A 13,183-nucleotide genomic window follows, 5' to 3' on the forward strand; every position below is an offset into this window, starting at 1 on the left:
CATCAATGGCCTCAAGTACAGAATGCTTTTTCAGTTATGTGTTCCTCAAAAGTTGGTGCTTCTATAAAGCATTTTCTTTTGCATTCTACAGTTCCTCATGTACTTAGTTTTGAAATAGTTTTATGCCTACACTTTAGGTTCCTCATGCCTGTTATTAATTTTCCATTTTATGCAGCACAAAAACACACAGACATGCCTGAAGAAATAATGAGACACATTAATTAGTATGGCTGAGTGTTAATGGCACAAACTGGTTACATTTCAGGAGGATTCCACCCCTCCAGGATATGGGTTAGGATTTTGCTGACTCTAGTTCACAATTCTAGAATAAAATTAACTGCTTCTGTATTTCCATGTTGTCATAATTCCAGTTATCTTCGATATCTGCTCCACTGCTGCAGTTCAGAAATTACCTGCTCTGACTTTGGTCTGCTTATATGAGACAGTAATTTAAACAAAGCAGCAGTGAAGTTATGAGTGTTTGCAAAATCATGTAAATTGAATCTTTATTATCTAGAAGACCAAGCTGCAGCTGAATATGTGTCTGACCTAGCTAGGCTTCTCTTTTTGCTCAGGAATATTTGCACTGCACTGCACTAAAGTGGAAGCCTCAGCCCCACAGGCAAACTCTGCTTTGAAGTCGCTCCTCACTCCATTCCTCCTGCTCTCAGGAGATGGCAGAGTGGGAAGCTGGAGAAATCAATGTGCTGCACAGTCTGGGGAGGAGTAAAGCAACCAAATGTCCAAATATCAGCACACAAGGATATCACATATGTGTATAATACTGCATCTTAAAAAATGAACAAAGAGCTTTCTCCAAAGGATCTGTCACAAAACCCCATATGTTTTCCAAACTGACAAATTGTACTCAAGCCTGTCAGTAGCAAGGAGAACTATAAGAAAATAATCATTATGAAATTCCCCTTCCAAAAAGTTTACAGATCCATTTGGACCTCAGTCAAAATGTCACTAGTGGCATTTCCTATGTGTTGGCAGAGGGTAGGAGGCAGGCACTTGCACTAACATTGGTTGCAATTTTAGATTTGTGTTTTAAGATTTTTATTTTCAATAATTAGTGTAATACTGGGAAGAGGATGTGTAGGTGATTTTATCTTGAAGGATTCTTTAAAGTTCATAGTCCTGACATTGTAAAGTAAATTTAGTGTATTAAAATGAGATATTTTAATTGCTCTAAATCTGTGGTTCTGAACCCTGATAAAATCTGGTGAAGTGACACTTCTCATTAACTTTAGGGATTATTAGCTGTGGACTGAATATGTTATTTTTAAATTTTCTAAGATAAAGGGAAATATTTTCTTGTCCTGGCTTTTGTTACTTAACACTTTGAAATACTTAATTACTACTCAAAATGTTTAACAGAGTTATGTTGGCATGTTCAATTCTACTGTGAGTTCTTGATCTTATGATCTCAGTAATTCTGTAAATGTGTTACATCAATGTTCTTTTTTTTCAGCCCAAATGCGATACTAAGATTAAGATTTAATCACTTTGCCACAGAATGTAGCTGGGACCATATGTATGTATATGATGGAGATTCTATATATGCACCTTTGATAGCTGTATTTAGGTGAGTGTATTTACTAATATTACTGTCCACGTATGTCCATGTATGGACATTTTCAGTTATTGGGGAAAAAAGTAACATTAGAGGCTTTAATATGTTAGTTAGAATGCTTTCTTATCTTAATATTATGGGAACATGTATGGAAAGTTGTATTAGAATGCATTCCAAAATGTTACAGTTTTGGTTAGATAATCATAGCAGAAATCCATTATGTGGATACTTACTGCTGGCATTGAATGGAATGTTAATGCTTATACACAGGTACTTTGCTGGAAACCCCTGACTTACTTGCAGATACATGGACAAGTTTTATATAAGTTTTATAAACCTTGTATACCTTCTATTAAAAAAAGTTAAATATTTTTATTTATAAGTCATCTTGTTTATATAGTTAACCAGCAGAATACCAAACTCTCTTTTTCCTTCCCCCCCCCCCCCTAAATATACCAAAGACTGCTTAAAAACATTTTTCTCCTTCTCTTTTCCAGTGGTCTAATAGTCCCTGAAGTGCGTGGAAATGAAACTGTTCCTGAGGTGGTTACGACATCTGGCTATGCATTGCTGCACTTCTTTAGTGATGCTGCTTATAACCTCACGGGATTTAACATTTTTTATTCGTAAGTATTTTTGTACTAGGTAATTACCTTTGTTTTTTTCAATAGCATGAGTCATACTCAGTGCTAAGTGTCTAAAATCAGGGGCTGGGCTTGTAATAAATTCTTAAGGTAGGAGTTAGGGGAAAAAAACTCCTAGAGACAGACTATGGTTTTTTTGAGTGAAGTCACATGGCCATTCCCAGAGTAGTTTTTCCTGTGCCATATGGAACTAGAATGTATCCCCTCCAGTGTTTATCCAACATATATAGTTGTCATATGGACTAGAAGGGAGATTATAGCTGCTGTCATATAAATTCCCTTCTCTTGAACTGGGATCATCTGTTGCTTGATTTCTCTTGCTGAACATACTATGGCTTTTGAAACATTCCAAACAGTTCCACTTGGATTTTTGTGCCAGCCACAAAGATTTTATTCCATTTCTTCTCCTCCTCATGGGTGTTTCCTCTCCCATATTCCATCTCAGTCTACACTCTGCCTTTGTAGATCTTATCTGCACTGTGTCTTTTAGTTTCTGTGATGGCCAAGTCTAATCTGGTATGACCATGATTGCTTTTGTCGTGCCTCCTTTTCAGTGTCAACAGCTCCAAAGATGCATCTGGCAGACCTGAGCCTTTTCCTTTTTATATGCATCAGTTGTTTGCAACTTCTGTCTCATTTGGGATGTTCGTGTGATACAATGCAACATCTCGTTATATTGCTTGCCTTGGTTCAAGAGGGAATTGCTTGGTGCTGTTGGACCTGTTTTTTCATGTGAATTTTTCCATCACTGAAGATATGCCTCTTGCTCTCCCTCAATCCCTTCAGATTCTGAAATAGCAGTTATTGGGTTGTGGTGGCCAGCACTGCATTTCTTATGTTGAAGTACATGCAATATTTTCGTCATATTCTTTATTAGTTTAAAATTCCTCTTAGTGTTTCTTGCCATAGCTTTGCTCTTGGCACAATACTTGGTACACTGTCTGTGGGAAGATTCTTGCTGTAATTTGCTGCAGATTGCCCACCTTTGGCCAGATAATAAATAGCTATTCAAAGTTTGGGAAACCTCACAATATATATTGCATTGGAAATAGCTGCCTAGAACACTGGGTATTTTTAATTTTTGTCAGTTGACATCAGTAAAATGCAATCACCTGGCAGACTTTCTATTGTAATTAGTTACATTTTTCAGTTATCCCCGAAGCTTTTATTACACTTTTTTATTTGTCTTGGGAGCAAATGGCAATTAGACTTGGCATTCTTAAGAAATGAGTGTATGTGCATTCTTTCATTACTTGGTAATGTGGTGCATGCTGCATTATCATTACCTAATTTTTTTTTTTTGGTTGATTTAAAATAAATGAAAAAACTTGCCAGTTTTTAATTCCATTACATATATAACTCATGAAATTCTATGTACTCTGTTCTTCTGTGTCTGTTATTGCAATGGATACTTTTAAAACATTTTTTAATGAACCAACAGTAACATTTTTATGATAAAGAAGTACCTACAATTACTTTTTATGGCTGCATTAACTTTGCTTCTGTCACTAGTCTATTGCACTCTGCTTCCCTTACCCTTGTCCTTACTTTTTGTCTTCATCTTGATGGACCACTTGTATTCCTTAATTTTGGGGAAGACGGAACACAAAATCTGTGACCAAAGTGCCATTTCAGTAGCAAACAACTGTAATTGCTTCAGAACAGTCTGAGTAAATTTTCTGTTCCTTGGAGTCAGGCAACTTCCTTCCAATTCTGCTGATCCAGTTTTTCTCATTTTGTTTGTCAATCCTTAATGAACCACTTGGAGTGGGAAATGGTCTGCTTTCCAACTAACATCCCCTGGTGGAAAAACTTAACTGTTCACCTTCCTGCAGAACACTCCCTGTGAGGTTGGGGGAGAGGTTCCTCGCAGCTGTAGCATACAGCTGTTAATGCCTTCAGTGGTTTTAATGCCGTGTGTGCTACCAGCTAAAACCCCCAGGAGATTTGGAATGATGGTCAGATGTGGAATTTTCTATTTTAGCAGTGTAACAGAATCAGTCCTTTGAGAAGTGAGTCTTTAGAAGACAAAAATGTCTCCTTGCTGCCCTACCACAATTACATACTGTCAAAGGCCAGCCTTTAACAATTCCTTGCTAACTTTTAACGGCTCTTTCTTCATTCAGTTAGAGCTTCATTCAGCAAGGAAGTCTGTGAACAGTATCCATCTCACATCTGCAGGGAGTGGTCTGTATTATCAGCAGAGGATTGTAGTAACACTTTATTCTGAGTTTGCTGTGAGTCATCAAAAAGCGTTTCAAACCCTGTTTGGACTTCATCAAGCACATACTGCCTGAGTTCATGGAAACTCTTGGACCCACGTATTCCATGTCCTCCATCTTCTCTCATTTGAAGGAGTTGCCTGCATTTCTGGAACCACTTTGCTAAATTTTGCACTCCAGTTGCCTGTGATCTCAGTGTTTGGTAGGGTGTATCACAGAAATGCAAACTCCCAGAACAGTCATAGACTTCTTTCAGCCTGGGCTCTCCTGTTTTTGCATCTTGGACAGCAGAGTTAAGGTGGCCCTTTTATTAAGGATTCAAAGAATGAAGTGCTACCTGTAAGTAGTTTCAGGCTGTTAGCCATCTTGTATTTTTCCTTACTTGTCCTTCCCTCTTTAATTCTTCCCAGATGTTAGGCACACTGTTTATAGTATGGACCAAAGTTACTCAGGAAAACCCTTTAACTGTATGCCTGTCTGGAGTGTTTAAGCTCAATTACTTCCAGTGCAGTTGTTTCTAGAGATAACAAGTATTTGAAAGGACTGAGTGCCTGTATTGGAATATAGGACAAAAATAGGTGGTGATCTGTCCAAGCAGGGCCTGTTCTTCTGCTTCAAGCCAGTATTTGTTGCAGTGCAAGGTATTTGTGATCCTGAGTGCATCCAAGACTTTGTATGTAAGATTGGATCAACACCTCATTTGCCTGTAAAATCATCATTAAACTTGTGTTTTATAAGTAAATAGAAATTTTTTATGGTAAAACATACTTTATATGACAAACACTGCTGGAGTACTGTCAGATATCTTACATATTTGTTTTTTTTCAGAATTAACTCTTGCCCTAATAACTGCTCAGAACATGGCAAGTGCACAACTAGTCTGTCTGTGCCGAGCCGGGTGTACTGTGAGTGTGACAAGTACTGGAAAGGAGAGGCCTGTGACATTCCCTATTGCAAAGCCAACTGTGGGAGTCCAGATCATGGCTACTGTGACCTGACAGGAGAGAAGCTCTGTGTCTGCAATGACAGCTGGCAAGGTAAGGTTTGCTTAGTTTAGTGTCTAGGTAATTTGATTTTCTCCCTGCCCTCCTTTTATGTCACATCATTGCATCATATTTTTAGTGTTTCCTGAAGTAAAGTAGCCATTGCCTCCTTTTGGTTGGGTATGATTTGTAGCAGCCTCTACAGGAAAAAGGAAGGTGAACTGCTTTGTTATAATGGTGCAAGACTGTCTGTGGGCTAATGGATGTACTGAAAGCATGTGGTGCAGTTTTACTCCCAGTACCATAGATCATTGTTTCTCAATACAGATAAATTATTTAGGATCCTAAATGTTTAATTTACTTGCTATAATTATGCTAGATGCTTGTGGATTTTTGTTTTTATTGTTTACCACTTCTGTTACAAGTCTCAATTGGCTTAGCTTGCTATGCTTAGAAATTGCCATTCTCTTAACAGAAATATTAAAATCCCTCCAGATTACTTAGCTGATATGCCCTCTTCCCATGACTTCCTGCCTCAGTTTGGTTTTATTGCTGTTTCTTTTGGCATGTCAAAGGAAATGACTTTTTAACTCCTCTTAGCTGTCACACCTATTACTCCACAGTCATGATGAGCTCTAATACATTTCACTTCTTAATAGTTAATGAGTTGATCATTCAAAGGCAGTCTGTGCACCCACAGAAAGGAAGTGGTTTAGCAATATGGTCATTGACTGGAAATAGAGTAGACTTATTACTGAGTCCTTTAAAACCTTCCAGGACTGTAGTGCACAAAAAGATCCTGAAAGCTTAATCTCTGTCCAGAAGTTGTGAATAGAATTTGCAGCAAGACTATCACCCTGTTAGTTGTGCATGAATTCCTTGCAATGTCAAATTCCTGAGTACAAAATGGGAAATGTCACAAATCTTTGGAAATGCTTTTTAGGCTATACCTTCAGATGGAGTGCTATGAACTTAATTAGAAGTTTTAAGCACAAAATAAAATTAGAACTCTGACTACTGCTGCCTTCCTTTCACCTAGCATTTCTGGACATACTAGCTTCTCACTCTTTCCTGCAGATCATATGAAGAGAATTTGCTTCATCATTCCTTGGATTTTCACTGAATCTACATAGATTTCAATTATTTTTTTAAAAAAATCTGTCACAGATGATCTGGATTGGATATATAATTGTTTTTCCGTACTAAATACCAAACTTTCCTTAAGCTCTGGGAGATGACTTTCATCTCTGGTTTATTTCTTGATTTATATATACCTATATATTCTCTACTTTCTATACTGATACTATGTTCTATGCAGATTATTTGCAATGATGGAATCATAAATTTTTCTCTTGTTGTCTGACAAATTTTTCTTCTGTTTGGTAATTCAAACCAAGTGGCTGAAGGGTCTTGATTTGTATGCTTTAGGAGAGAATTTAATGTTTCATTTTTTATTACTATTTTCTTTTTATCTTATTTTGAGTAACTTTAGTGTCTGTATTAAAAAAAATCATTGAAGTGCATTGATTTGAATGTATAATAATTAGAATCCCTGATTCAGAATATAAATCCTAGAATTTCCTCTTTTACTGCATAGATTTTCTTTTACAATGGTGACATCTTGTGGTTGTCGTTGAAGGAGCAGCTCTGAAGAACATTGCACATTTAAAACAAGTATCTTGAGAAAGGAGAATACTTTAGGGTATTCTTTGGGACAGAATTACTTTTTTGAATAAAAAACAGGATCCTCTAATTATTATATGTCTCGTGGAATTGAATACAAGGATCTTGTAGATACTTTCTTTATTCTATATTCGTACTTGGTTGTAGGAATACAGAATAAATCTTCCATAATAAGACTTCAAAGACAAATATTTGAAATAATTTTGATTTTTAATATGTGTTTCATTTAACATAACGTGCAGTTAGATGAATGTATTGGGTTTTTTTTTAATCAAAGTAATTTTAATAATGCTAGTAATCTTAAATATTCCTGAAGTGGTTGGTGTAAGAAAAAAATTTAGTATTTACAGAAAATCTGGTTAATTTAAAATTTTCACCCAACATAAGGGAGGCTGAACTTTTCCCTAAGGAGTATTTTCCTTGAGTTCTGTTCCATATTACACTGTCCCATTCCTGGCTAATCTGTCTTGATATTATCTAACTAAAGGCTGTGGATGTAATTCAGGGAGGGAAAAAATACACCTTAAAACTACTGACTTGCTCTCTTTTACTTACTAGGCACATGTAAAAGAGAAATCTCTCTGACTGAGACCAAAGTGGTGGCTCTTGCACAATTTGACCTATTTAAGAATTTGATAGAAAAATGCATTTGCTGAACATGTTTTTACAGCCTGAAGATTCTCTTTGATACCAGGAACACCATGTCTTGGATTTTTTCAAGCTATAAAGGAGCAGAGAGATTTCCAAACAGTTAAAAACTTCTGTGACAGGTGAAAAAATTCAGGATGACTGAAAGGATACTTTCAAGAGGATTAATTGGACTGTCTTTGAAATTGGTGAAAACATTGCTGACTCCTAGGTGTAGACAGGGAAAAAAAAGAGTTGAAGGCTCTTGAAGTTGAGAGAAACTTTATTGATACTTTGATAACTGAACATCAGCACTGCAAGCAAAAGGAGAATCTATTAGAGGAATTACAGAGTGTCTTTAAATTAGTTTTAAAGAGGATGAGTAGGGTACCGTCAAAGCAAATCTGATACTTCATGTTTGTTATATTTTGGATTTTATTGTGAGACAGTTTGGAAACAGAGGAAGTGCATTCCTTTTATAAGGAGCTACACCAAAAATGGGCTCTAGGGTTGCACATAATGCACACCAGCCCCAAACAGGCGTTCAGCCCTAATCCAAAGTTAAATCACCAATAAAATTTCTGGAACATGTGTAGTTAGCGGGTTCTCCCTACAGAGCTGCTCCTAGCAGACAGAGATGTAGCAGAAGACCAGATTCTGAAATTAAACTAATTAACTTTGAAATAAATCCATTAGCAATTGAGGCAGCTTGAATTTTATAACATCTCTCTAGGGAAAAATGAGTCTTTCTGTAAGGAGAAGAGTAAACAATGAAAGTATAAAAAGAGCTATGACTACTGCAGTGTAAAATCAGTGTTTTGCTTGCTTGGTACTATGGCATTTATTCTAACAGCATCTTGAATGTGGCCAGAACAACTCTGTCAAAGTCTGTCTAACTCAGGTTATCCTGAAAGGACTCACTGGATTTGGATTTATTCCCATTTTTCAGTGGAAGGCTTTGATGTCAAACTCTCTTGTTTGGCCTGCCTTATTCCCCGACGTTGAAATTAAGCAAAGCTGTGCTTCTGTGGTGCTGGGTTAGTGAAACTGGTGGGAAGGTTTGAGATGGAGCTTCAGGCAGCAGCAGGTGAAATGCAACACTGGGAAGAGCTTGTGCCAAATGCTTGGAGATCTGAGATTTTGGCCTGTTGGGCCTGAATGTTCTTGAACAGAAAGCACACAAGTCTGTGTGTCTTCAGAGATGAGAACCTGTGATGTAACATTTGCTTTGGACAGGCTTTTTTTTGGAAGGAAAAGAAAATAGAAGCGGGTTTCTCATAAACACTGTTCTGCCCTGTGATAATGCCCTTTTTGTCTCAGTTTTACTTTTCAGGCCGTCTCTTGGCCAAGTATCAATTCAGGAAGCAGAAACTACACTTTTAGTCTGGGAAATGTCTCTTAAATATATATGCATTTATACTGTATATGCATATAAAGACACATATCCAAGGAACATTTTTGTCCCCCGATTTTAAGTTAAAATCCTATTTCTGTGCTCCATGTTTGTAGATTTTTTTTAATGTTGATCATAGAAATGAGAGTTGTCTAAGAAAAGTTTGTCTATAGAATTGGTAGGAAGGAATTGGCTTGTAATGAATGGTTATTTCATATGTACTGGAAATGTTCTTCAGATTTATCTTCAGGTGGAATTTAACAATTTGATAAGCCTGCTTGGAGGACTGTGCAATTTTTAAACAAAATATAGCTATTTTAATTACAAATTTAATGTCTGAAAATTGTGTGAGAAAAGTCAAGTGTCCTTATTGCAAGAGAAAGAACATCACAGGTAAATGAAGATGCAGCTTGGGTTCTAAATACCTTTATTGTGTAATTAGACAATTAGTGAAAGCAAGTTTAGCAGAATTTATTTGATTTGTTTCACTAAATGGCTGCATTAATGGGGTTGATAATACTCTCTATGTCTAATTAGCATGGGATTTAGGAAGGGAGTCCCCCTGCTATTTGTGAGTTTTAATGAAAAATGTAATCCATTTAGCATAAATCTATGACCTAAATATTTATTTAAGAGGCATACACTTAAATGATTAAAATAGAACTTGATTAAAATAATGATCCCAAGCAATACTTTGTCCTGAATACAAGAAGTAGATAGTGCTGATATCCCTGATAAAGTAAGATGCAAAATTTACTTTATTATCTGTATCACCTTCATTTAAGATTAGAAAGAGAGTGATTAATGCAGCTCAAAACCTGTTAGCTTCACTTCAGCACTGTGTAGAGTTTTAGACCATAATTTGAGGAAAGAAATAATGAAACATATATTGTGATTAATAACAAAACAGTTGAAATCTGAATTTATCAATGTAGTTCATGCAAAGATAGTCTGAAAGAAAATTGACATGAAAATGCAATATATTTTATCTGAACCTCAGCAATTGATGACAGGAAATCGTTGAAACTGAAGAGTGCAGTGCATACACAGGAAACAGTAAGGGGAACTCAGCTGCTTCATCATGAAATGTGAGGGGGTGTGCTGAACACATATGGAAAGGTATCAGCGCTCCATGAAGGCTGAGCTTGGGACTGATAATGTTACATAATTTTTGTAATCTACCTATAAGGCTGCTAATGAAATCTGCTAATACAAAGGTGGAAGGTACTTTAAATATGAAGGAGAACCAGAATATCCTGCAAAAAAGTCTGCAAATAATGTGTAGGACTTAATTACTTCAGTATAAATTGTAAATTAATACATTTAGAGACTAAGAGCATTAAGAATTTGTTTTATAGTCTTGGATTGAAATGTAGAAAGTGACATGGGAGAAAACTTGCTTGTCTATCTCAATTAGAACATGAACTAATGAACATTATTACTTTTATATGCTCTGCAAACTCCAAAGTGCCAAGTGCATTGATAGCATGATCACTCACAGAAATTCCAGTTAAATATATGAAAGCATTAGTGGTATGCTTCATGTTTTGTTACTACAGTTTTATGAATACAAATAGAAACAGACTCAGAAGGAGAACCATTAGGATGGACAGGGCTATGGAAGGCACTAACAGAGCATGGTTTGTTCAAACAAGTAAAATCAAGGCTGAGAGGGAAGAGTGTTGCTGTTTATAAACATTTGTGGGGTGTATAGACAGACCAGGTCTCTTAAGTACAGTGATAGCAACACTGGTAGAAGAAAACTTGGGAGGAACTGGTCATCAGTACATCATTTGGGAATTGGGAGGAGGCTTTTGTCTTAGAGCTGTCAAGTTTTCTAGAAGTTGTTAGCAGAGATTCTGGAGCTTGGTACCTTGCAGCCATTAGGATGGAGTCTCAGAATCTTTAGTCCAATGGGTATTGTCAGCTACAGCTGATCTGGAAGTCCCTGCTTCTTTTAGAGCCTGAGGAGCAAAACCTGTTTTTGTTTAAGATGATGAATCTCATGTGATGGCTACCAGAGACTGTACTTGTTCTCAGTCATGGAACACTAGGAGAGCTTTCCCTACTTCTAATAGACAATGCTGTGACATCTGGCCTTATCTTCTTGAGTGCGGGATGTGGAGCTGAGCAGTTAAAGGATGCTGTGGAGCTGTACCTACCCATGGCAGGCCCTGCAGCCCTCCCCTGCTCAGACTGAGCCTGGGCATCCCCCATGGCCAGGTCGCCCTTGGGTGATGCTCTCTTCCTGCCTGAGGAGACAAATGGGGCTGAGTAACAGCACACAACACCCAAGGGGCATTTCAAGAGCTGCATCAGCTCGTGTGCATTAGGATTTCTGTGTCATTCCTGGAGGAGCACAGCTTGCTGCCCTACTGCTTTAGCTGGACACCTCACCAGGATCTCTCTGCTTGCCATTGAGTCTCATTTTCAGCAAGGCTGTTTGCAGGATTGGAGAAATATCCAGTATGGATATTGCAGAGCTGTGCAGAGGCAGTGTGGGGGTAAACGGGTGTACCTACTGTAAAATGCCAGGAAGGAATTACTGAGCCATTCCAGCACAACTGGTCTGACTGTAGGACTGGTTTCAACCACTGAGTTGTGGTGGTTGAAAAATTATATTAATGTAATAATTCTCAATTCAAATGATCAGACAAACAAAACCAGAATAAACAAGAAATACTTTTAAAATTGCTTTGATTAGATTGCATGAAGAGTACCGTGAAATTTATATTCAACACATCAACACTTCTGCTTTTTTCTTCTGTGTTCCCAAAGGAAAAGATTTGGTTTGAAGACAGTAGATGATGTTTAGTCATTTAGGTGGAAATTGATCTTATGACTTAAACTACTGGAACAGATTGTTACTATGGCTTTTCATGAAACTCCTCAATAAATAGAAATTAGATTATTTCTTTTGTGTGGTGGGGATAAATCACTTTTTTAAACCTATAGAGTTTTTTCCTACCTTAGAGGATAATGTAATTGACTTCCAGTTCAGGTTTATAAAGTTGTTTGCTGTTTTTAAAGCATACCCCCCCCCCCCCCAGTGGATTGACTGACACATTTGGAAGATAAGAAAGAAACTCAATTTTAAATGAATGGAGAAAAATCATATTTGCATAAAACATAAAAAAAGATATTTTTTATTATCTTTGTTCTGCAGCTGTAGTGCTCTTTGTTGCACAGAAGGTATGTATTTAGTGAATGTAATGTTTTTGAAGAGAATATGTACTTTTTGCTGAAATAATGGTGTATGTATTCAAGTAGGAAAATCTATAAATGCTTTTCATAAATCCTACATTTATCTCGTTTTTATAAAGCAATAGCCATACAAAAGAATTTGCTTTTTAAATGATGTTTTGATAGAGGCCAGTACTATTCTATTGTTTTGCATTTTCGCAGCTGTATATTCCATTTTTTGTCCCGATAGATGGATAACGTGGTCAGCCCTTGCCCGTGGCATTGGGGTTGGAGCTAGATGATCTTTCAGGCTCCTTCCAGCCCGAGGCTTTCCATGACTGTGGTGCAATGGTGTTTCTGCTTTCCCTCTCACCTTTCCTGTCGTTCAGGTCTGACGGAGCACTGAGGCTGGAAGAGGGCTGTCTGTGACCTCCTTTCCATCACTGATCTGGCTAAGATTTTTGCATTCTTAACTGAGTATGAGGCGGTTTTCCTGCGTTCATTTTATTGCAGTCCGTGCCAGGTCTCTCTGTCTGGATGTGCCGCAGGAATTCCGGCTCCGCTCGCCACCAGGGGTCCCTGCTGGCCGCGACATCCCGGGCCCGAAGGCTCGCGGTGACAACCGGCAGAGAGCCCGCTTCTCCTCCTGACCCGCAGGCACCGTTTCCATCATTTTAAGCTCTTCCCTGATCAAAGAATACTTAATCAATTGTTTATTTTAAAACCCTTTTATATTCAAATTAAGCGTTTCCTCCAGTGATTTACCAAAATCACGATTTTGCTGAGGTTACAACTCTATTATAGTATCAATTATTAATGCTTAAGAAATAATACACTGAATTGTTCATGCTCTCATTAGACCTCATTCAGAC

At 37.4% G+C, this 13,183-nt stretch overlaps 1 protein-coding gene across 4 annotated transcripts in view; it reads left to right on the plus strand.

The window, feature by feature from the left end:
- The window catches only part of ATRNL1 (attractin like 1), a 431,089-nt gene that overhangs the window by 39,556 nt on the left and 378,350 nt on the right, over nucleotides 1-13,183 (plus strand). For all 4 annotated transcript variants that reach the window (XM_084210857.1, XM_084210858.1, XM_084210859.1 and 1 more), the window contains 3 exons: nucleotides 1,475-1,588; nucleotides 2,074-2,202; nucleotides 5,271-5,479. In XM_084210857.1, the coding sequence (XP_084066983.1) occupies nucleotides 1,475-1,588; nucleotides 2,074-2,202; nucleotides 5,271-5,479 (452 nt within the window). The remainder of the gene's footprint in view (nucleotides 1-1,474; nucleotides 1,589-2,073; nucleotides 2,203-5,270; nucleotides 5,480-13,183) is intronic.

This window comes from Fringilla coelebs (genome assembly GCF_963513975.1).
Source record: "Fringilla coelebs genome assembly, chromosome: 8".
NCBI classification, from domain to species: Eukaryota; Metazoa; Chordata; class Aves; order Passeriformes; family Fringillidae; genus Fringilla; species Fringilla coelebs.